This window comes from Erithacus rubecula, assembly GCF_903797595.1.
Source record: "Erithacus rubecula genome assembly, chromosome: 3".
In the NCBI taxonomy this organism is placed as follows: Eukaryota; Metazoa; Chordata; class Aves; order Passeriformes; family Muscicapidae; genus Erithacus; species Erithacus rubecula.
Window position 1 is genome coordinate 2,360,940 of NC_136689.1, and position 24,161 is coordinate 2,385,100.

At 50.9% G+C, this 24,161-nt stretch overlaps 1 protein-coding gene across 2 annotated transcripts; it reads right to left on the reverse strand.

Moving 5' to 3' along the window:
- Window positions 1-881: 881 nt before the first annotated feature.
- Window positions 882-23,881, reverse strand: ZBTB47 (zinc finger and BTB domain containing 47). 2 transcript variants are annotated; one of them, XM_079300499.1, is made up of 6 exons: window positions 23,440-23,881; window positions 12,123-13,487; window positions 8,157-8,304; window positions 6,804-6,919; window positions 5,964-6,108; window positions 882-5,081 (listed from the first exon to the last, which is right to left on the reverse strand). In XM_079300499.1, exons 1-6 carry the CDS (start codon window positions 23,440-23,442, stop codon window positions 4,714-4,716), a joined length of 2,145 nt encoding a protein of 714 aa, XP_079156625.1. In that variant the 5' UTR covers window positions 23,443-23,881; the 3' UTR covers window positions 882-4,713. The 2 variants fall into 2 exon arrangements, with proteins under 2 accessions (XP_079156625.1, XP_079156626.1); XM_079300500.1 differs by lacking the exon at window positions 23,440-23,881 and adding an exon at window positions 18,190-18,306.
- Window positions 23,882-24,161: the final 280 nt, after the last annotated feature.

Consider the following 24,161-nt stretch of genomic DNA (forward strand, 5'->3'; position numbering starts at 1 on the left):
CTTGGTTTCTCCACTGCCAATAGAGATCAGAGAGTCCCTACTCAGAGTTCACACCAACCTGTCAGAATCAGTAGGATCAGGTGCTCAGTCCTCCCCAGGACTATAAGCACCAAATTCCTTCTTCTATCCACTCATCACCCTTCTGTGAAAATCTCTTTTTTTGTTGGCCCCACAACAGGCAAGTTGTCTCACACACACGCACACACCTCCCACCAAACCCAACACAGAGCCAATACATGTGAAGCAGTCAACATTCCATAGGAAGCTCATCCTCCCTGTCTCTGACTGCTCACACAGTTGTCTGAAAAAAACCCTTTTAAAAGAAAAGAAAAAGATTAAAGCAAAATTAAGGTAACAAAGAAAGCGGTGGAGCTTTTGGTTTTCTTTTATAAAAGACAAATCGTTTATTGATTCCGTCCTTCCACTTGCAACCTCTTTGGTAACAGTCATAATGCTTCCAGACTGGGAGAACGCAGTGGAAAGGCCCAGTTCTGACCTCTCACCAACTCCAGAGCTCAGCAAGCCCCAACGTGCCTTGGTGAGAGGCCAAAAGCAGATTTCAAAGGACCTGGCCTCGAGGGACAACCCAAACCAGCCTCCCCACCGTGCCTCGTGGGCAGCACAGAGAGCAGCCCCAGCACCCCCAGGCGTAGGATGGCTCAGGATGGGGATGTCTGACTGGGAGTTGTGCCCTGGGAGGTGGCTTTGATGAATCTCTTGGGACCTCCTGGACATTGGCCAACGGGACCATGGACGAAGCAAGACTCACCCGTTCCTGCGGTAGACAATGACTTGCCTCAGCTGGCCCCACAGGGATGGACTAATCCAACCATCTCAGCCTCCCCCTCCTCACACCATCCCAAAGAGAGTAACTGCTGTACTTGGAGTTAAAGATAAACATATATTGATTACACATGGTCATAAAAAAAAAAAAAAGTAATAATAATAATAATAATACATTTCCTAGAACATTACTTAAGACGCTTCCGAAAAGCATCCAAGCTTCCCCTCCCCTCCCCGCCTTCCCTTAATCTATACAGAATAAAGTGCTTCGTTTAGTTTGTTCACACTTGTAGAGCCACCAATACACTCTTAGCTTGGCATGTTTGGGCAACTGATACTGAATGCCATAAAATAATACAGAGCCAAACACCAGGCATGAGAAACTAGCTTTGAGGCAAGTGCTTGGGGTTTCATTCATTTCCTTCAAGTTCCATGCTACAGAGGTTGTTCTTATTCCGGTTTGTTTTTCTCCTTTGTTTTTTTTTTTTTATAAAATTATTATTTTCTTCCTTTGCAAGTTCAAGCCAACTCCGTGTCTCTAGGCAGGGCTGCGTGTGGGGAAGCTCTCGCCGTCCGTGTGAACAAAGGGCGTCTGTCCGTCCGTCTGTCCTTCCCTCCTGACTTCAGGCAAACCAAGAGTCCCCTCAGAGGAGTTGTCTAGCAGCGGATGCTCATCTCTATTGCACTGTCACAGCCATTCCCACCTGTCCATCTGTCCATCCATCCATCACCTTCCCACCGCGCCAGGGTTATGGCTGTGGTCCGAAGGGCCAGCTGTGCCTCGTGGATACGAGAGGCGAGCTGGTCTGTGCTACCAGGCTCCTGGGATATATAAACCAAAAATTACCCTCCCCACATGATTCCCTCCCTCCCCGAGGTTCGAATGAAGGGTGGAGTGAAGGGGGGAAAAGAAAAAATATAAAAATTCCAGCCCAGAGAGGTCTGGGGTTTAGGTGCGTGGGGCGAGCTGAATGTTGAGCTACAGCGGGTTTGGGAACTGCGTCGTGGAAATCAAGCCCCTCTCCACCCTCGTGGTCTGTCAGAGAAGGGATGTGAGAGATTAAGGTGCAAGAGTTTAAAAAAAAAATTTAAAAAAAAATTAAAATAAACATAAAAAGCTTGAAAACAACGGACCCAACTCTCCTGCCCTGTCTGACCCCAAGGGGTGCAACAGCACCGGCCGGGATGGATCCGGGATGGGCGAGGCACTCGTCTGAGCTCTCAGTATGCCAACAAAAACCAGACATGAGAACACACTGGGGTGAGTCAGGGTGTAGACAAAAGGGCTCAGAGGCCTTGTAGGACTCCTGGGAGCTCCCCAGGCCTTGGAGAGGGGAGGGAGCAGCAGGGATCTGGTTCTCCAAAGTGCTGTGTGCATGGTCACATCTCGACGTCTCCAAGTGGCTCCACGGGCAGGCTCTCGAGGGGGATCACACGCTGGGATCAGTCACTGGGCTTTCTGCTGGGCTCCCAGCCTCAGGGAAGTGCTCTCATCTCACAGAGATGTCCAAGGGGGGCAGGTCCTCACTGGGAGAGGATGAATCAGGACAGGAACAGAGAAAGCCACCTCCAGGTGAGTGGAATAAGGGAGCTCAATGTTGATGTGGGTGTTTAAGTGGGGGGAAGTCTGTCAGCTGATGGGTTCCATAACAGAAGACCATAAAAGCAAGGTGAGCCCTCCTCAGGGCACAGCACTCCCATCCTGTCTCAAGGCTGAGCATGAAGGGAGAGAAGCACAAGGAAGCCCAAGGGGATGGGACCTGGGAGGCAGCAGAGGAGGAGACAGCATGGACCACTCCAACACCTCCATGGGTTTCACTGAATGCTTCTCTAAAGCAAACATCTTCCAGTGTGGGTCATGGTCCTTCAGACAGCCAATGGCCTCAAGATCCCCCATCCCTCACAGGTGTGTTTGAGAAGGCTTTGCACTATCCCAACAAGCCCCAGGGTCGTGGAGGGCGACAGCAGAGAAACCTTTGGAACCCAGTTGAGAAGGTCAATATGGTGAGGCAGCTCTGCTGTAGCAACCTCCTTGTGCTTGGAGCAGATGGAGATGGGGATGATCTCACTGGTACTGAGAGCCATGCTGGGAATCCACAGGATCCACATGACCCCAGCCAACAGGAAGACAAAAAGGACTTTGTGGCTCCAAAATGCTAACATCAGCTTTCCCAAGATGCCAGGCACCAATGGGGCACCACATCAGAGCAGTCACCTCAGAGAGCACTCAGGAGAGCAGCAGATGCTCCCTGGTCCTGTCCCTGTCAGGCTCCTGCATGTCCCCAGTCAGCAAAACCCCTGAGCATGTGGCTGAACCCTCTGCAGGAACAGCCTCAACGCTGCCCAAGTGTTTTGCTGACTTGGTCCAGGAGATGAAGCACCAAGATTTTCACAGAGCCAGATGTGTCTCCTGTCCCCAGCACTCTGCTGCCACCCAGCACAAGCTGCATATGAGAAGAGGCTCCTGCAGCCCACTCAGTGACCTCTTTCCTTCTTAGAGTGCTTCCAGCATCTCCTCCAAGACATGACCCACATGAGGTGACCTCAACACTGCCTTTGGAAGCATGGGATCAACTGGAACAGCCCCCACCTCCTGCCAGCCCTTCTCTGCCCCCAAAGGGGACCACACAGCCATGGTCAGCACAATGGGGCAGAGCACTGTGAGAGACCCTGCTGGGACCTCAGTGCCCAACAAAAAGGTGACAGCAAAGCCTTCCTCCTCCTCCTCAGCATGAAGCCAGTGGTATTATTTGTAAGGGAAACCAAAGACCAGCTCAACTTCAACACCTTCAACACCTTCAACAAGCACTAAGCAACACCACAGGGCATCACCAGAACAACCATAGCCCTCACTGGTCTCCCCAAACCATGACAGGGCAACGGATGCCAGCACCACAAGAAGTGAAGCTTGGGAGAGCAACACAGGCAACAAACTGGAGATTGGGACATCATCACCCCCAGGCTGAACAGGGTCTTGCTTTAGCTCTGAACCTTGCAGCAGGACTGCCCTGGAGCTCACCCATCAGTCCCTCAGGGGTTTTTCAGATTGTTAAGGCACTATTCTGGGCCGATTCTGCCGAGAAACAGAAACGTCCTGCTCCTCTGCCCCAGGCTACCCTCCTGCCAGCCCCAAAGGGCTCTGAGCTCTCCCAGAAACAGCTCCTGACTCCAGAGCATCCCAGGAGCCCAGCTCCTGCTGGGATTAGCAGAAAGGGCACGCCAGAACCCAGCTCCCTTAGGGCACCCCGAAACTGAACCGACAGCGAGCTGCAGATGCCCCGAGATGCAAGGTGGGTGTTTGTGCTTTTGCCTGTGGAGAAGGAAAACCTGTTGTAGGGCAGGAAGACATGTCAGGGCTGCTAACAAGAGCACGCTAATGGCTTTCCAATTGGGACATCTGTTGGCTCGCCACGGGCCACTGGGGCTGGCAGTGGTGAGCTCCTCTGGGGTGCCCACCTCCCAACCCCGTGGGTGAAGAGCCTGACTTGAAAGACCAGCTTTACAGTACAGGGATTCAAGCACCACTAACTAGAATTCGGCTTCAAAATATTGATGCACCGGCCAGCAAGCTCAAGGCCAGATATCCTGCTCCTCCCAGCCTCACCAGCACCCCAGCAGGAGGATGAAGCTGGTGTGTGGGAAGATGGAGCTGAGAGTGACACCTTTTACCTACACCCTTATGGACGGATGGCAATTCCTCCCCAACACCCACGCTCCTTCATGGGGGGGGGGGGGGTGATTCCTCCAGCTCCCCCTCTTTGCTGAGAACAACGGGTGAGAAAAAGGAATAAAAACCCAAAACAACCCCAAAACGAGGAGGAAGGTGGGGGCGGGTAGAGAGCAAGCAAAGCCTCGCCTCCCCGGGGGGAAAGGCATTCCCAAAGGGCAGAGCAGTCCGTGCACGGCCAGGATGGGGAAAAGAGGGGGCACCTAATTATTGTTTGAATTTATCCTCCCTGCAGGAAACAGGGGCGGGGGTGGTGGTAGGTGAGGAGGAGGAGGGAGGGTCTGTGGCAGAGGATGGAGCAGCGGCAGGGGCAGGGGGGCCACGCCAGGGCCGGGGGGCAGCTGAGCAGGGCTGGGGGCGGGCTGGGGGGCGGCCGTGTCCGAAGCCAGGGGGTTGCTGACGCGGAAACATTTCTCCTTGTGGGCTTTGAGCATGTTGGAGAAGCGGAAGCGCTGGCCGCAGACGTCGCACGGGTACGGCTTCTCCCCGGTGTGCGTCCGGCGGTGCCGCTTCATGTTGGGCCGGCTGGTGAAGCTCTTGCCACAGATCTCACAGATGTAGGGCTTCTCCCCTGAGGGAGGGAGGAGAAGGGTGAGATGATGCTGGGAATGCAGAGATTTGATGTACCGAGATATTGTGTGTGTGTGGGTCTTGCCCTTATGAGGCAGTGAACGGCCCCACATCCCTGCCCTAGAGCCTGTCCCAGCCTGGCAGTGCCTGCCCGTGCTCCACTCCCCCCTAATCCACCTCCTGAGGGGACAAATGACCAGAAATCCCATGTGGGACAAAGGCCATTGGGGACCAAGCCAAACACCAGGCATCACCTTCATTTAGACCCACCTTTGTCTTTGAAATTCTGTCTGAACCCACGAGCTGGTAGCTGTATATGTGCTTTTCTATACCTTTTCTTTCTCTTCGTGATAGCTATATATGTGCTTTTCCACATCTTTTCTGTCTCTCTTTCTAATTCCCTCTTCTTGATACCAATATATGTGCTTTTCTGTATCTTTTCTGTCTTCTTCTAATTCTCTTTTCTTGATAGCTATATATGTGCTTTTCTATATCTTTTCTGTCTTTCTTTCTCCTTCTAATTCCCTCTCCTTGGAGTATTTTGAGCTCCTTAACATCAAACGTGTTTAAAGTTTGCTAAGTCAAATGGGCCAAGTTAATGATGTGAGAAGTGTTTTATTGAATGCTGTACTAAACGTTTTGCTAAAGTTCCCTGATTTTTCTCAAGTTTGTGTTGTTTTCACCTCTTGAGAAGATCTTGTTGGTATTTTCCCCATGTATCCAGCTCAGAGATCATGAACCATTATAAGCCCTCCCAAAAACCTCATAGAATGTGTTGATTTGAGCCTTACCAGTGCCCCCCAAATATGCTGCCCCCACCCCATCATTTTTTCCAGGGAAAGCCTGACTTCAGGGATGTGGGGCCAGGCAAGGGGGGGCTCACCCGTGTGCGTCTTCATGTGCTCATCAAAGTACTGCTTCATGTTGAAGTCCTTGCCACACCACTGGCACATGAACTGCTTGTGGCCGATGTGGATGCTCATGTGGGAGCGCAGCTGGTATTTGTACTGGAAGCGCTCGTTGCAGTTCTGTGAGGGCAAGGAGCTGTTGGTGAGCACCCAAAATATCCCCACATTCCCCTCAGATCAACAGCAGTGAAGTAATCCTTTCCCCCAGCCCCCAAAATAGGTTCATGGCCAGTGAGTCCCAGGGCATGACTGATAAAATTCCATCATCCCACTGGGAGATGCTCCAGCCAGGGCAGGAGCCAAGCTTTTCCCACCCAGAGAAAAACTGAGATTTTGGACACCAAGGAACCTTCTTCCCACTGGATTCCAGAGGAAAGCCAGACCTTTCCACATCATCCTTGCACCTTCAGAGGAAACTGCACCTTCTCCAGGAGCACTGCTCCAGCTGAACCACATCTGCCACTGCAGGAGGATGCAGCCACCATTGAATGGGACTGTGCCACCACCCTGACTGACTGACTGTGCCAGCTTGGATTCTGACTCTGTCAGTATTTGGGGATTGTTCTTTGTAATACTGTATTTCTATTTTAATTTTCCTAGTAAAGAACTGTTATTCCTAATTCCCATATCTTTGCCTGAGAGCCCCTTAATCTCAATATCATAATAATAATTTGGAGGAAGGGGGTTTACATTCTCCATTTCAAAGAGAAGCTTCTGCCTTTATTGACAGACACCTGTCCTTCAAACCAGGACAAAGCCCCAAGGAGTGGAAGGTCTTTCCCCAGATCAGTGTGGGGCCCCTGCCAGGACCTTACCTCACATTTGAAAGGCTTTTCCCCAGAGTGCTGGAGCGAGTGGACCTTGAGGGACATGCTGCGCTTGAAGGACTTCCCACAGGTCTCACAGGTGAAGGGCATGTCCTTGGTGTGTGCTGGTGGGGACAGGGGCAGGTCAGGAGCCTGCACACACCCCCACCATCCACCTCCCCACACCCCAGTGTCTCCCAGTGCCCAACCCCAGCACACCCAAGGCATCTCTGGCAGATGTATGGCAGCAAGTTTTCAAGCATTTCCCTTCCAAATCTCCATCCTTTTGGAGCTTGTCAGGTGCAATTTGCTTTCCAAAGCCCAGCACTGGTGTGGTCTCTTCCTTTTACACTGGTTACACTTCAAACCTTCCTCTGATCAATAAAACAAATGGGATTCCCCAGCACCACATCCAAACCCAGCACTGAGCAGATATTTATTCAGCATTGAGCACCAGGCCAAATTTCAAGATGGGAAGGTGAGAAAGCTCACCTGTTGGAGTCAGTGAGTCAGGGGTCTCTCTGAATTCTTCAGAGAAATCAGAGTGCAGGGATTGAATTAAAGCCTTTGGATGGACTGAAGTATATTAAGTCACTCACACATAAACTAGACATTTAAGTAGAAGTAAGTCAGTAATTTTAGGATGAGCTCTAATGCTTTTAGTAAGTGAAATGTTTCAAATGCCACAATAGCAGAGTGCATTCTAGTGAAGGTTGAAACACACTGATATCTTCAGTGGAGGGTCCAGGCCCACATTTGTAGACAGGACTTGGACATAATAGAGCTATAGGAAGAATATTGCTGACATTTTTCAGATAAAACAAATAGATTGCATGCATAGTTTTTTACATAACCTGGTGTGCTAAGAAATTAGAATTCTAATAGGTTAAGGAGTGGTGGTCTGAGTTTGTGTCTTAGCTTATTGGAAAAATTTTATAGAAGAGTTTGTATTGGGGAGAGTTGGTGCTTTTAGTCATTCAGTTATTGCTATTGCTTTGCCATTGCCTTTGAGACTGATGTGCTTTGCAATAAGATGTGCTTTGTAATAAAAAGCTTTTTAACTACTAGCTGCTTTACTTATTTAAGATACCCAACTAAGTAGGAGCCAAAAGCTCAGAGTAGGAGCTTATAGAGCTCTGGAGTTGGTGCCACAGAGCACTGGAGGTCAGAGGCCTCACATCTGGTGCCCTGTGTGAGGATCAAACTCACAACCTTCAGATTATGAGACTGAACCTGGCAGAGAGAACCTCACACTCACCCAAGAGCAAGCCCAGCATGACAGCACCAGAAAACACCTTTCATTGCCAAGCTGATGGGCCAACACCCCCAAAAAGAGCTGCCCATGGTGCCTCCCACACTCACCAACCATGTGTTTGCGCACGTGGGCCATGGTGTAGAACTTCTTCTCGCAGATCTCGCAGGAGAACTTCTTCTCTGCATAGCCATGGACAATCTTGTTGTGCTCGTGGAGGGACCAGAGCTTCTTGAACCCCTTCCCACACGTCACGCACTGCAAGGACACAGGAGATGGTCAGGGCAGCAGGGGAAGCAGCTTCATCCATGGAAAGGGAATGTCACTGTGGAAGCTACAGCTGGTATCAAAAATTGTAACAACCAGCAAGTCTGATACAGATCTTGTCACTTCAAAACCTCCAAACTTCATATTTCTATCCTTGGGATGAGTAAGGGACAATGACCTTACTGGGAAGGATGTGGGATCTCCACCAATGGCTGTATCAGGACTTGGATAAGCAACAGCTCGTGACCTATTCCCAACTGAGAATTTTATTTCTAAATGAAGATGCTACATGAAAAAAAATCACAGCTCTCCCTGCATTGGAAATTTGCAAAAAAATATAAAAACTACAAGAATCCCAAGCTAGGACAGCACAACTTGAGCCTTCAGCAGATATTATGAATACTTCTCCAACTAAATTTGTTTTCCAAACAGATCTATGATTCCATGATATCCAAAAGGACCAAAATTGACCAAAACCACCAGTCTATCAGCACAAGAACAATGTGACATGCAAAGTCTTCCCCAAAATGTTAAGGTAGAGAATCTCTCCATCTCCAACAAGTTCAATGCTCCTCTGGAAGTTCCCAGGCAAAACTCCAGCTTCTGTGTGAGGCCTCTTGGAGGAATGTGAGACCAGTTCAGTGCTCAGAGAAACACAGGAGAGAGATGTCCACAGAGGAAACCATGCCAGGAGCCAAGGGTCAGCTCCTTCCCCTTGGCCTTTCCATGGCTCACACTCCTCTTGGGATAAACAGGGATAAAACCATCCCTTCTCTCCCTGCAGATTTGTTGAGAAAATAATTCATGCCTGGTGAACCTGGGCAGGGATTCATTCCTCCACTTCTGCTCCTTCCCAGATGCTCCTTGATGGGCTTGAACACAAATTTTACCAATTTGTGATACTGTGCAAAACACACCATTTTGCTGTGAAGTCTCTGTATTTTTCAATATATATTTATACTTAGATGCCCCAAATGAAAAATTAGAGTCACAGAGGCATTCCCAAACCTCATCATCTTCATCTTGCCATGCTCAAATGTCAACATGAGTAGTCCTTTGAGTCCCAGTGTTCCCAAGTATGTATTTCCATGGATCAGAACAGCATTATCTCTGCTTTAAGGGATATTTCAAGGCAAATTCAGGACTAGAGCTTGATATCAAAGGCACATCAATATCCATTTCCTCCACTTAAAATGAAAGAGGCAGGGGAATTTCAAAATGAAAGGTAGAGGGAAAGCAGCAGAGGTAGAAAAACCCCCAGGGCTGGGACCAAACACCCTGGAGGTGTCTGTGTCCTCACTGATGAAAATCATCACCCAAAAATGTGGAAATAATGTCCAAATGAGGGGGGGAAAATGAGAATATAAATTCTTGCAGTTAAAAGGAAAACCATACTGAAGCTGGCCAAAAAAAGAGTTTGAGGGACAACTCCATAAAGCAAAGGATGAATCACTTAGAGGTAGGATGCACATTATGGAGATGGGGAATGAACACAGGGAGCAGGATGGTGCTTAAATCCTAAAGCTTTATGAATGGAATTTGGGGATGAAACAGAGAAAAAGAGCAGCAGACTAAATTGGGAAAATATGGATAGTTGCTCCATAGAAATAAAAACATTTAGAGGTAGAGTGCAAAAAAAAAAAAATTCCATTTCCATCCAGACATAATTCTATGGGATGTTGATAAAGCTATTAAATATTATCAGAGCAAATGGAGTGGATTTGGCTGTTTGTAAAATTAAAAATGCTCAATTAAGTGGGAGACAATGATCCCTTTTTCTGCAGAAGGAGGTCACTATACAGGCAGTTGTGGTTCATCCTATTTCAAAATTATCTGGAAAAGGGATAAAAAGGAAGGGGAAAACCAAAAAACAAGCAATGAGGTGACAGCCCTATGTTATCCACCTGCAATGCAGATGAAATTGAATCAGCATTCTGGTAAAACTCATTTTTAACTGCCCAGATTTTATGTTAGGCTCTGAAAGAGCCACCACCATGCAGGTATTGGAGCTACACTCATCCAGTCTGGGAAAAAGCATCCAAAAAAAGCAACTTCAGTGCTGAGAATTTGTCAGGAAGATGCACCAAAGGGTGAGTGACTGCTTTACCTATGAGCCAAGAGCCCACACTGCTTCCATGTTCCCTGTTTGCCAAAATCTGCCTCATGCCCTGTTTTGTTTGGGATGCCACCAGTGAAGGGCTCCAGCAGCACTTGAGTTGTGTTACCTTCATCAAGGAGAGCTCTGAGACCATCCAAAATCTGGTTGCTGGTGGGAAGGGTGATGGGAGAAGCTCTCCACAAATGGGTATATTTGTAATTATTAGCAGCAGCATCCTGCAAAACAGCTCATCAGGAATTAGGAGACTGGAATTTGGAGGGATCTTTAGGAACATGTTTGCTGCTCTGATGGGGTGCCTCCCAAAAACTGCACTGGTTTAACAGAGTCAATTTGCCAACACAGGATCTCATTAGCACAGGGGAAGGCCACACCAAGCCCAAACCATTCATGGATGTCAAGCACGCTCAGAAATTTGCTAATACACACACAAAAAAAGCACAAAAGGCAGATTAAAACAATTTTAACTCCTGTCAGCAAATCTTCAAATTAAGCTAAAATAGGTTCAGCCTGGGTGGGAACACTGGAGTGTGTCTCCATCAGGGGCTCACAGTGTTTTATCCAGATTAATTGAATAAACTCAAAAGAAAAATTATTCCTCAAAAATTAACTCTGTGTTTCCACACAGCCCCTCCTGGCACAAATCCTCTGATTCCAGGCCACTGTGGGACCCTCCTGAGGCTGAATACAAGTCATGGGTGAAGGAAGATTCCCTCCCAACTGCAACGTCAATATGATCTGAGCACGAGCCCAGCCCGTGGTGTAGCTGGATGGGATGACCTCCATGGTGCTTGGGATGCCCTTCCCTCACTGGGAAGGGGTGGGATGCTCCTCTATGGTGGGCTGTCCCCACCTTGATCCACTTTGGTGGGGTATTTTCCCCCCCATGGTGAGACATCCATCTCTAGCAGTGTGTTGGGTTGATGTGGCCAGAAGTGTGTATTCTATCACCACCTGTGGCACATATTATCTGCTAATGGGCCATCTTTAAACCAGCTGGGCAATCATCTTTATCTTTTTTACAACCCATCCTCCCTCCAGGAGATATCTCCTGTTCATGGCCATTGAGTCCCAGTGCATGACTGATAAAATTCCATCATCCCACTGGGAGATGCTCCAGCTAGGGCAGGAGCCAAGCCTTTCCTACCCAGAGAAAAACTGAGATTTTGGACATCGATTAACCTTCTTTCCACTGGATTCCAGAGGAAAGCCAGACCCTTCCACATCATCCCTGCACCTTCAGAGGAAACTGCACCTTCTCCAGGAGCACTGCTCCAGCTGAACCACATCTGCCCCTGCAGGGGGATGCAGCCACCATGGAATGGGACTGTGCCACCACCCTGACTGACTGACGGGTGTCAGCTTGGATTCTGACTCTGGCAGGGTTGGGATTGTTCTTTGTAATACTGCATTTCTATTTTAATTTTCCTAGTAAAGAACTGTTATTCCTAATTCCCCTATCTTTGCCTGAGAGCCCCTTAATTTCAAAATTATAGTAATTTGGAGGGAGGGGGTTTACATCCTCTATTTCAAAGAGAAGTTCCTGCCTTTATGGGCAGACACTTTCCTTCAAACCAGAACAAGCGGGATGCTCCACCCCGGATTAGGACATTTCCCTCTTGGTGGGGCATCCATCTCTAGCAGGATGCTCCAACCCTGGGTGGGCTGCAGCCCTGGATGGATCTGTGCTCACCTGGATGTTCTTCTCACAGTCAGTCTGGTGGTGCAGCAGGAGCTCGCTCTCCAGCAGGAAGCGCTTCCCGCACTTGTCGCAGATCTGCATGCGGCTGTGCGTGACGTTCATGTGCTTCTCCAGGTACCAGCGGTTGTTGAAGATCCGGGGACACTTCTTGCACGGGTAATGCTGCTTCTCCTCCAGCTTCACCTTCTGGCCCAAGCCATCTTGCTCCTTCTTTCTCTTCCTTCCCCTCTGGCCTTCTTCTTCCTCCTCCTCCTCCTCTTCCCCCTTGGCCATCTCCTGGGACCTGGTTGCCATGGCGGGTTTGGTGGCTTTGGATGCCCGGCTGCCCCTGCGGGGCTGCCCACTCTTTTCCCTCTTCATCTCTGAGGCATCTTCATCGTCATCCTCCTCTTCCTCCGTTGTCTCCTCCAGCTCTTCCTCCTCGCTGCGCTCCTCCTCCTCTTCCTCCCCCACCTCCGCATCCTCCTCCTCTTCCTCCTCCTCCTCCCCCTCCTCATTCTCCTCCTCCCCATCCTCCTCCGTGTCGCGCCCGTCCCCGTCCGCCCGCCCCATCACCGCCGCCTCGCTGGCCGCCGCCTTCCCCTCGCTGCCCTTGGAGACATTGAGGGTCTGGTTGTTGAGGTTCACCTCCACGATGATCTGCTCGCGGTTGTAGGAGCCCTGGCTGTCCAGATCCTCCTCAGACTCCTCACCCTCCATCTTACACACAGCACCAGCCCCTCCATCCTTCTCCTCCTTGTAGTACTGCTTGGCCGGGCCGGCGGGGAGCGTCCCGCTGCCCGTGCCGTCCTCCACCCGCACCGAGAACGGGTCGTTGCCCTCCCGGGCGTAGATTTTGGGGTGAGGAGCATCCACCTCCTGCTTGATCTCGCAGTAGTAGGGCGGGGGTCCTGCACAGCCCTCGGCGGGCAGGGCCATGTCGGTGGCCAGGCTGAGCGAGCGCGTGTCCAGCAGGTCCTGGCAGGAGGACGCGATGTTGTTCATCTGCAGCACGGCGGCCGCGTTCAGCACGTCCTGCACATTGCAGGAGTTGACCAGCAGCTTGGAGGTGTAGATGAAGTTGAGGATCTGCTGCAGGCCCTGCGAGGTGAGGGCCTCCAGAGAGAGCTCCACGCGCTGCAGCTGCTTGTTCTGGGTGAAGAGGGAGTGGAAGAACTGGCTGTAGGCTGCCAGGACCCCCTTGTGCGCCGGGAAGATGCTCTTGTGCTGCACCAGCACGATGTCCACGTCGCACAGGTCCGGCTGAAAGAGGCGCTGCTCGTTCAGTCTGTCCATCAAACACGTGAAGTGGAGGGCTACATCCTCCACCAGGGAGTACTCAGCCGAAGGGTAGTCAGTCGTTTTTTCGACTATCAGCTGTGGGGAGGAAAGAAATAAAATCATTCAGGGCTCTTTCCCCCAAAAACGCCTTTCTGGTCATGCCATCCATCTCTGTCCGTGCATCCCCAGGTCACAGATGCCACCTGTGAAGCTCTACTGCCAGCCCCAGCTCAAAGGTGCCAACCAAAACATTCTGTCAGCAACCCCAGCCTGGAGATGATAACCATGAAATTCTACCACCAACTCAGCCTGCAGATACCAACCCAAATACTCCATCACCAACCCCAGCTTGGAGATAACAGCCAAAAAACTCCATCACCAATGCCAGTTTGGAGATACCAGCCAAAAAACTCCATCACCAGTCTCAGCTTGGACATTTCAACCAAAATGCTCCATCACCAACCCCAGTTTGGAGAGACCAGCCAAAAAACTCCATCACCAGCTTGAGCTTGGACATGTCAACCAAAATACTCCATCACCAACCCCACCTTGGAGATACCAGCAAAAAAGCTCCATCACCAGTCTCAGCTTGGACATGTCAACCAAAATACTCCATCACCAACCCCAGCTTGGAGTTATCAGCTAAGAAACTCCACCATCAGTCCCAGGTTGGACATGTCAACCAAAATAATCCATCACCAACCCCAACTTGGAGATACCAACCACAAAATTCTACCACCAACACCAGCCTGCCGATACCAACCCAAATACTCCATCACCAACCCCAGCTTGGAGATACCAACCAAAAAACTCCATCACCAGCCTCAGCTTGGACATATCAACCAACCTACCAACCAACCAATCAACCACCAGCCCCAGCTTTGGAACACCAAGAAGCTCCACCACCAGGCCCATCTTGAAGACACCATCCAAGAAGCTCCATCACCAACTTGAGTCCAAGAGACTCAACCAAGGAGAAGAAGCCCAGTGAAAGGGCAGGTCAGGGCCACACGAGCACCCACTGATCTCCCTTGAGGGTGGTACCATGGCCACCAAGGAGGTCCAAAGCCAGGCTCAGGTGTCCACACTCACTGAGACAGGAGAGGGGATGCCTTGACCTCTTGAACCAGATGGAGATCCAGGTGGAAATTTGCCCCATGCAGGAAGCCAATTTTAGACACCTTCTGAGATTTAACCCCCTAAATAAAAGGAAATTAGGATTTTATAGCTCCCTGCTTCTACAGATAATGACATAAAGCCCAATATCCTGATATTTCTGAATTACTCTGTGTGCTCTTGCTCATAACAGCAGCTCACTCACAGCTGGATTCATTGGGATGATTTATGCACTTTTTAATGCTCATTTCCCACTGCCTGGGGAAAGGCACTACCTGGAAAAATTCAAACCAGGGAGCAGCACCCCCAGGCTGGGAAAAGCTGTGACTGCCAACCCTCCCCAGGCTGAGTTTTCTGGGTATTTGATCCAACTCCCATGTATTTCACATGGTCCAGACCATCCCTGGTGTTTGTCCCCTCTCCTGGTCAGTCCTGAGCCCCAGGATGAGTCTGACTGCTCCATCCCAAATCAAATATTCCACACCCTAAATCCTGTGTCCTGTATCAAAAGAAGGTGGGACACCCCCTTTCCCTCTGCTTCCTTTGCTGAAAACCCAAATCCTGGATGGAGACATGTCCAGACCTCATAACACCCTCTTTCCTGACCTTTGTAGGATGGGACCAAAGACATGGTGCAGAACTCTGGCAGAGAGGGAGGGTTCAACCTTCCAGGTTTATCCTGCACCTCCTGCTCCAAAAAGAGTTTTTTCAGCTCCCATTTTTCTGGAACAAATGGCAACTCTTGATCAACACACAAATTCCAGCAAGACATGTTCTGTTTGTCTTTCTTTTTTTGTTTTTTTTTTCCTGGTGAGCCAAAGGCAAAAGCACACACAGACAAAAATGTTTAAATAATAAAAAAGGGTGTTTTCTTCTCTGTTTTCCCAACAAGCAAAAAAGCCTCTTTCCCCTCCCTGCCAATTATTTTCTTTTTTTTTTTCATTTTCATTGGATTTCTGCTCCACAACCAACCCGTCCAACCAATTGGGATCTCAGCTTTGCATGGTCCTGATAGCTCTGGAGAGCCCCAGCAAGTGCTGGCACCCAGGGAAAATATGGAAAAACCAGTTCTGCTCCTAACTCTTGGCTCTGCAGCCTGGAGTGGTGCAAAGAGGTAGGAGAAGGGTTGAGTGTTTATATATTTTCATCTACTTTTTATAATTTATGTATGTTTAATATTTTCAATATTTTATACATTCATGCTTAAAAATAGTTAAACTACGTATATATAAAATATATATAAATATATAAATGTATAAACATTCTTTATATACGTATCTGTTACAAAATGCTGCATCCCAGCTGGAACATCCATCCACCCCACCATTTTCTGAGCCTCTCACGACTGCCAAGAACATTTTTGATGAGATCTTGGATGGTTCAACCCCCCTCAAAACACGTAGAAAAAAAAAAAAAATTAAGGCTATAATAAATATTAAAAAAACTGAAGAGACAGCAGGAATTCAGCAGAGGAGTTTGGAAAAAAAAAACTAAATTCAGGTTTTTCCTCTGGGGATCCATGTCGCCTCATTCCCCGTTTAGGATGCCCCAAGGTGCAAAATAGAGGAAAATGGGTCTGTGGGGCGGCATCGCCCTGGAAAACAAAAGCCGTTTTTTTTTCCCCTGCTCACGGAGGATTTTTTGGCAGGAGGGGCTGATCCCTCACCCAGCTCCAGTCCTTGCCAGGCAGCTCTAATCAGTCCCAGCAGCGGCGAGGACAATGCGTGTCTTGGCCGCGTCCCGCCGGTGACTTCAGCCCGGGCTTGTCAGCGGGAGCCTTTTGCTCTTTATTGCTCTCAGATGCTTTTCGTGAGCTTGCCCTCAGCCAAAGCCCCGGCCGAGACAAGAGGCGCCTGCCGGGGTGAGATCCCCAGAAAAACCCCGACTTGCCCCAAAATGCCCCTCCGGCTGCTCCCGTCCCTGCGGCGGAGGAGCCTGGCTAATGGGGATTAATGGGAGGGTTAAAACCAGTGTTCTTCCTCTGGGAAAGCGCAAATATTTGAAATATATATCCCTTTTAATATTCCTTACATTAAAAATACATATTGAAAAAAAAAAAAAAAAGAATGAGGAGCTCGGCTCTTTTTTTACCATCACCACTCTGCGCCTCCGGCTCTGTTTAATGCCCACCCCATCTCCATCCCCTGGATGCACTAAAGCAGGGTGAATCCTAAAACACCACCACATACTGCCAACCTCTGAGCAAGGTTCTGGCATCATCAGCGCAGAAAAACACCCCTAAAAAAATTATTAGAAAGCAGCGTGGCCGTGAATTTCATAGCCCGAGGGGCCGGCGGCACCTCCAGCCAGCGCTCCCCGCCCTGACGCTGCCCTCCTGCTCTATTTTAAGGGTTTTCAGGTGGTGATGCCAAAATCCCATCCCAAAACAGCTGCTGGGACACGAGGGCGGCCAGAGGATGGGGAGGATGCTCGGGGTGAGGGATGGGAGTGGGATGAGCCCCGAGGGCAGGGGATGGAGGAGAGGATGAGTGAGGATGGTGATGGAAGATGCTGATGCTCACCGGAGCAGGGCAGCTTCTCTCCAGCCAAAAAAATCCCGCCTCTGGAGGTGGAGCCCGAGCTCCATTTCCACCTGCACCGCGCCGTGTGCCTCAGTTTCCCCACCAACACCTGCCCACCTGCCCTGAAAGGCGTTTGCTGCTGGATTTAAATCAATGTACTATGACAACACGCACTTTCTCTTAGCAGCTATTGAGAATGAGATCCCTAAAACGTTCCTGCAGCTCTAAACCTCCCCAAAGGACCAGTAGGTTGGGCCACTCTGGATATATTTAAATACTCAAATCCTCAGTCCCCCAGAAGACCATCTCTGACATTCAGCCTCTTCTTTATTTAATTATTTATTTATCCATTTCTAGAGCTCTCATTGCCACAGCACCGAGGACCACGAGTAATTCTTTCCCACACAAGCACAAAGACAGGGGGTTTAAGGGCATAAAATTCACATGTAAGTGGTGACAAGACCAGCTGCCTGCGAACCACTTTCCACTCAGCACAAAATTTGGGGACTTCTTTAAATTTTTCACCCTCAAGATATACATTAAAAAAATAAAATAAAAAGCAAAGCAATCTGCTTTTCTGTATCATTTCCAACCACCAAAGCATTCATAGTTGACCTTCAGTATTAAATTGCATTAAAGAAAAGTGCTTTAATAAGGAGCTAAATACTGTGTCAGCACTTGCTCCTCAAAAAAATAGGAGTCCCCCATGCCCTCTTCTCAATTTGGACATTGCTGCACTTGAGGACAAAAGAGCTGGGCTGAAACAATTTAATGTCAAAACTTGACTTTTGCTGAAGAAAGAAATAACATTAAACGCCCGTTTTTACAGATTAGTCCGGATGGCACAAAGGGGCATCGTTACAAATCCCAAACACTCGCACTTTCGGTTTTAATCCTCGGCCTCCTACAACTTGCCCTCTGCCTTCCAGACCCTCGCATGAAACCTTCAGCCTTTTCTCCCTGGTTTGGATGCCATTAGAAGATTTTTATTTTTTTCCCCTAAACGACGCTCGTGCCTTCCCACCTCTCCCCCAAAGCAGGACACACCAAGAACGAGCAGCGCTGCACATCCCATTGCCAAACCACCATTTCTGCAGCACGGGGACCCGGCAGAGGGACAAACCACATCCCCAAGTGCCCTCCCCTGTGCTGTCGCCTACCTTCACCGCTCTGCTGTCCCCTCCCTCCCCGGGGAGCGCTCCCTGGGCGCTCTGGGCACGGCAGCGCGCCGGGGGTGGGCTCCGCTCGCTCCTCCGCCGGGTGTTTTTTATTGAATTACGAGAGGGTTGTCCGGAAAAACAAGCAGGAAAGGGAAAACAATAGCTCGGCCACAGCCCCGCCTGGCGAGGCGCCGGCCCGGCACAGCCCCGAGCGCCCACCCGAGCATCCTGCCCGCGGGGATGCGCATCCCCAGGGATGCTGCTGGCACCGGCACCAGAGGGGATTTCTCCTCCCTGTGTTGTCCGAAAGGCTTGAGGGTGCCCAAGGCAGAGCCATGTGCAGCTACAGCCCCTGTACAGCGATGCTTCCCGAGCCCATCTCATCCCGGGGTGTTGGATACCCCAAAAACACCTGCTAGCCTCGGCTGGGTGAAGAAGAGTATTAACTCAGCTGTGGGACAGTCAAATGCTTCCCAGGCTTTTTTTTCCCCCCTCCTTTTTGGTTGTTCCCAATTTTTTATTAATGATATTCAGCATTTACAGGCTTTGGCTCAAGGATGCTTTTCCCAGGAAGTTGGTAGCAGCACCAGGCTCACCAGTGAAACAGAACAGGGACAACTCTTTCTCCCATCTCTGTCTCCCTGAAACCAAGAGGACACCTTTGCAAAGGGGAAAAAGTTAATTTGGGGTTTTTTTTGGAAGCACCATGGCCACCAGCAGCATGGGGAGTGGAGCAGGATGAGGTGGGATGAGCACAACAAAGCTTCATCCTCTGGGAGCAGGCACTGCCTTCCCAACAGCACAGCCCACAGAGGGTTAATGGCTTTGTGCTTTTTTATTTCTCTCCTATTTTTACATTTTTTTAAACCCTACCAGCCACTCTGGATGCTTTTCTCCTTTCCTTTTGCACACAGAGCTGCAAAGCCACTGTGACACTTCCAAGGATGGATGGTCAACCCCTCATCCCCAAATCATCCCAGTGAGGTGATGCTGCTCCTGGGGGATGCCACCACCGTGATGGCATCGAGGACACTGTCCCTCCAGTGTCCCTGTGTTCCACCAGGGGTGACAGTGAGGGCAGTGCCAGTCCATCCTGACACGTGGGAAGTCGGGCACTGTGCCCTGCTCAGACACAGCCTCTGCTGCAAAAATACAGCATTATTTTCATCCCAGGGCAAATCCCAATCCCTCCAAGAGAGCAGAGGCACCAAAAGCTGGATGGACTCATCCTTTTGTGTGTCCCTGTCCCCTCGGTCAGGGCTGAAAGAGCTGAGCTCAGTCAGACCCAACACATGATGCAAAAGTTCTGCAGGTGATTCCAGAGCCACCAAAGCCAAGTCTGGGGTTAAATCCCAAAGGGATGTGATGGAATTCAGCAGAGCTGGCATGTCCCTGGCAAACCCTGAGGGCAGACAGGATAGCCAGGCCATGGGGACCCTTCCACTGGCACAGTGGGATGGGATGGGATGGGGATAGGAATGGGGTGGGGAATGGGATGGGGAATGGGGATAGGGATGCTGCCCTCCATCTGTGGGATACAGGACTGCCCACAGAGTCACTGCCAGGGTGGAAGAGCCTGGGGGACACACACACACACACACAAAGCCACTGTCCCCTCCCTCCCCTGCCCGAGAAAACAGCAGAGGGAAGATCGAGGGAGGAAATGAGGACAAAACCCAAGGCTGACCTCCCCAGCCGGGCTGTCAGCCAAGTGGCTGCACCAGGGGCCAGCTCCAGACTGGGGAGGAGACATCACCCCAGAGACACTGGGATGTCCCCACTGCCACTGAGGGAGGGCAGTGCTCAGAGCTCCCCATAGCTCACAGGATCCCCCCCAGGAACCCCAAATTCAGTGCTGGGAGCAGGGAGAGGTGCAGGAGCAGGGATGGGTGCAGCGGGGCAGCCACCACACCACTGTGCAGAGCCTGGAGGCATCATAACCCCAAAGCACCCCAGTTCCATGTGCAGCCAGGAAATGGCTGGGGAGGGGCTGGGATCCCCAGGAACAAGGAGGGATGGAGGGAGGGATGGAGGGAGGGATGGATGGATGGATGGATGGATGGATGGATGGATGGATGGATGGATGGATGGATGGATGGATGGATGGATGGATGGAGCCTCCTTCCAGGCTCTGCTGAATGAGGTTTTCATCAGAGGGCAGCATCCCCTGCCTGGCACCACAGTGCCCATCCCTGGGGCAGCCTCCTTGACCTTCCAGGTGGATCAAGAGCCTGGTGGGATGTGACACCTCCAGGGTTTGCCCCACACTCAGCCCACAGCAAACCCTACAACCACATTTCCTAACCCAAGCTAAACTTGCCAGAGAAGTGCAGGGCTGAACCAGTCCCAACATCCTGGGCAGGACTTTGCATCCCAGAGCATTCTCTCTGACCCCAGGGATAGTCCCCATCTCCTGTTCCATCCTAACCCCAGCTTTGACCTTGATCCTTATCTTTGGGAAGCACCAGCCATGCTCCTCTAATCCAGCCATGGAATTTGGGCAGGATGGGACCCTAAAGATTATCTTGTTCCAGCTTCCCTGCTATGGGCCATCTTCCTTTAAATCCAGTTGCCCAGGCCAAGGTTCTGGATGCACCAGATCCTTCCTGCTCAACACTTCTAACATTTTTATGAACATGCATTATTTTTATCCTTATTTTTATCACAATTTTTCCAGTACCTCAGGGAGCAGGGTTTTAACTCAGACAGGGTGTCAGCAGCCCTGGCTCCAGGCAAAAGATGCAATCATAAAAATAATAATAAAAAAAGACAGTTTATGGTAATTAAGTCTTCCACTCATCACATCTGCTCCACCATAGCCAATCTTTCCCCACATCCAAAGGCATCCCAGTTTTCATCATCAGCCGAGCTGGATGAACACTGAGCTGGCTGAAGAGGGGACAGCAGCCCCAGAGGACATGGGACAAATCCTCAGGTGACCCAAAAATGGAAACCCAATGGGGCCACCCCTGCCCTGCACAAACCACTCCAACATTGCCCTTAGAAATAAGGAAAAATCAGGGGCAGGAGGCTCAGAACCTGACCCAGAGCTCCTCACCAACACCCACTGTCCCAGTTTTCCAGGGACCCACGGAATGCCAGGGGATATCTAGGATGCAAAGCACACCGAGCATCGAGATATCCACATTTTGGGGGCTGGGCAAATGCAGCAGCAAATTAAAAACTTCACCCCTTGCTCTTCCTGGAGAGTCACTTTGGCACGGCCATCAGCAGGTCCTTTTTAAAGGCTTAAATGCAGCAGCGTGGGAGAACCCTCAGCTTTCTCCTCCAGCTGGAGAACAGGAAAATCAGCAATTCCCCCAAAACCTTCAAAAACCCTCTGATGTTTTGACACATTCGGTTCACCTCCAAAAGGTTCGGGTTGTTGTTTTTTTTTTTTTTCCTCCTTATTTTTCCTCGTGCAGAAAAATCTGCATCTTAAAAATAACCAATATTTAATCAACTCGCGGGCAACACGTTTTTCTCCCTGCTTTTTGCACAGGATCCATCTCCCAGGGCGGCAGCAGGTTATTTTTTTATGGAGGGGGTGCTCCAGACAGACAGGGCCGTTTATCTCTCCTGCTGATAAGCAGCGCTCCGGTAATTCCTGCCGGGGAGAACAAAGCTCCGCCGTCATTCCCAGCCCAGGTGGCACCGGGGACCCTCCGGCCACCCCGGGAAAAACCCCCCGAGCGATGCTGAGCCCGGTCAGCATCCTCAGGGAAACTCCGCACCTGGAGGCAGAATGTTTGCACCCTGCGAGATTTCACCGCGGATCCAGGGGGCAAAAAAAATTAAAATAAAAAATAATTAAAATAATAAATCCTTTAGCGTCTTTCTAAGGAGGAATTTTGCTTTGTAAAGCAAATTTTCCCCTGGTTCTTGCCGAGCAAGGAAGGTTGGGTTCCCAACTTTTCCCCGTCTGCCTCGCTGGGTTTGGGGTGTCCCATCTGCACCTCAGGGCACGAAACGCTCCCCAAAACACCCCGGGGTGCCCCAGCCCCGCAGCATCTCCTCTGGGAAGGATGCAGAATCGGTTTCACGGCAGAAGGAATTTCACAGGCCGAGAGTGACTGCCCAGCATGAACCCAAACCCAATCCGGACCCAAACCCCAGCGTGCCGGTCGGGGGGTGCAGAACCCCATCCCACCATCCCACCATCCCACCCAGCATCGTTTCCTATTTTTTCCAAGCTTGTACTTTCTTCCCCTTCCCAAAAATCCACTCGGGGCGATGGGACGGGCACGGAGCCAGCGCTGAGGCAACCACAAGCCCGCACTTTTGGGGATGGGGGAGCCCCGAGGTACCGGGAGGGGAAAATCCCGGGGGGATTTCCCGTGGATCTCCCCAGCTCTGCCCTGCCCTCCGAACTCCAACTAACCTCCCCCCCCACTCCAAAAAAAAAAACAAAAAAAACCCAACTCCATAAAATAGGTCACTGCCGCAGGCGAGGGCCCCAGCTCTGCTGGTGGTATTATTATTATTATTATCATCATTATTTTTTAAGAGCTGGACTGGAAAATCCCTTTCCCCACCCGGAGAGGGGTGGGATGCTGCGCCCTCCCTGCAGCCTGGCTCCTCTGGGATTTTGGGGAGATTCCCCCCCGGGAAAAGGGGGCCCGCGACGGGAAGCAGGCACAGAGGGAGGGGGGAAGGCGGGCAGGAATTGGCAAAAGGATGGAGTCATCCGGGGAATGGGAATGGCCGAGGAAGCGGCGGCTTGTGCGCCCCCCCACCAGCGAATCCTCCGGCCTGGGGGCTCCAAAAGTGTGCGACCCCCCCCAAATCCTCCACTGACCTCCGAGCTGGGCTGGGGTCCTCCCAAAGGGGGGGTCAGACCCCTCCTCACATCCCTTCTGCACCCCCATCCCCCTTTAAGGCACCCCAAAGGCGGGGGGGCGCGTTTTTAATGCTATTTTCACCAAATTTCCCCTTGCAAGGGGGGGGGACGACCCCCATGCAATCCCTCCAGAAGATCAGCACCGGCTCCAAAATTTGTGTACCCCCCCCCCGCAAAAAAATATTAAAAATAAAAAATCCACGACCCCCCCCAGGCGTGGATGCAGCATCGCCCATGCAGCCTCCCCCTCCCGCATCCACCTCCGCGATTTTTGGGCAAGTTTCGAGGCCTTTGGGAAGTCGGCAAAGCCCCGGGAGAGCGAGGGAGCCACGGAGGAAGGAAGGGGAAGGGAGAGGGGGAAATAAAAGCGAGGAGAAAAGGGAGAGGGGAAGGGGGAGTTGAGGCTCTACCATTTTGATGCAAAGGTCTCCGCGCTGAGGAGTCCCGGTCCTCCTCCGCTGGCCTGGGGTTTGTGCTCTCCATGAAAAAAACAAGGAATTGGTGGGTTGGGTGGGTTGCTGGTTTGGTGGCTTTTTTTTCCCCCTTTTTTTTTTTTTTTTTTCCTCTTTTGGCCGCCTTATTTCTGCTTTTTTTTTTCCTTTTTTTTTTTTTTTTTTTTTTCGCCTTTTGGAGGAGGAAAGGGAGAGGGAGGGGGGGAGGAAATCACCGCGCCAGCGCTGCTTGCATCCCCGTCCCTCTTTTCTTCTTTCCTATATTCCCTTCCTATATTTCCCCTGCTTTCTATATTTCCTTTTTTTTCCCTTTTTTTTTTTTTTTAAATGTTTTCCTCTCCTCCTCTTCACCTCATCCTGCCCATCGCCATGTTCGCCCCTTTTGGGAAGCCGGAGGAATGCGGAGCGGCGGCGGCTCCGGCTGCCAAGAGCCGCTGATTGGAGCCGCAGCATCAGCTGGGGCCGGGGCTGCCCCTTTAAAGCGACAGCAGCCACCGCCACCCCCCTCGGGGACACCCCCCGGACCGTGTCCCCCCACCCCGACCCCGCCGCCGCCCCCTCCTCTGCGGCGCAGCATCCCCCGCCAGCATCCTGCATCCCTGCGCGGCGGGGAAACTGAGGCACGCACGGCCCCTGGTCCCAGCACTACACAGCGGGGTTGGGGTTTTTATTGGGGAGGG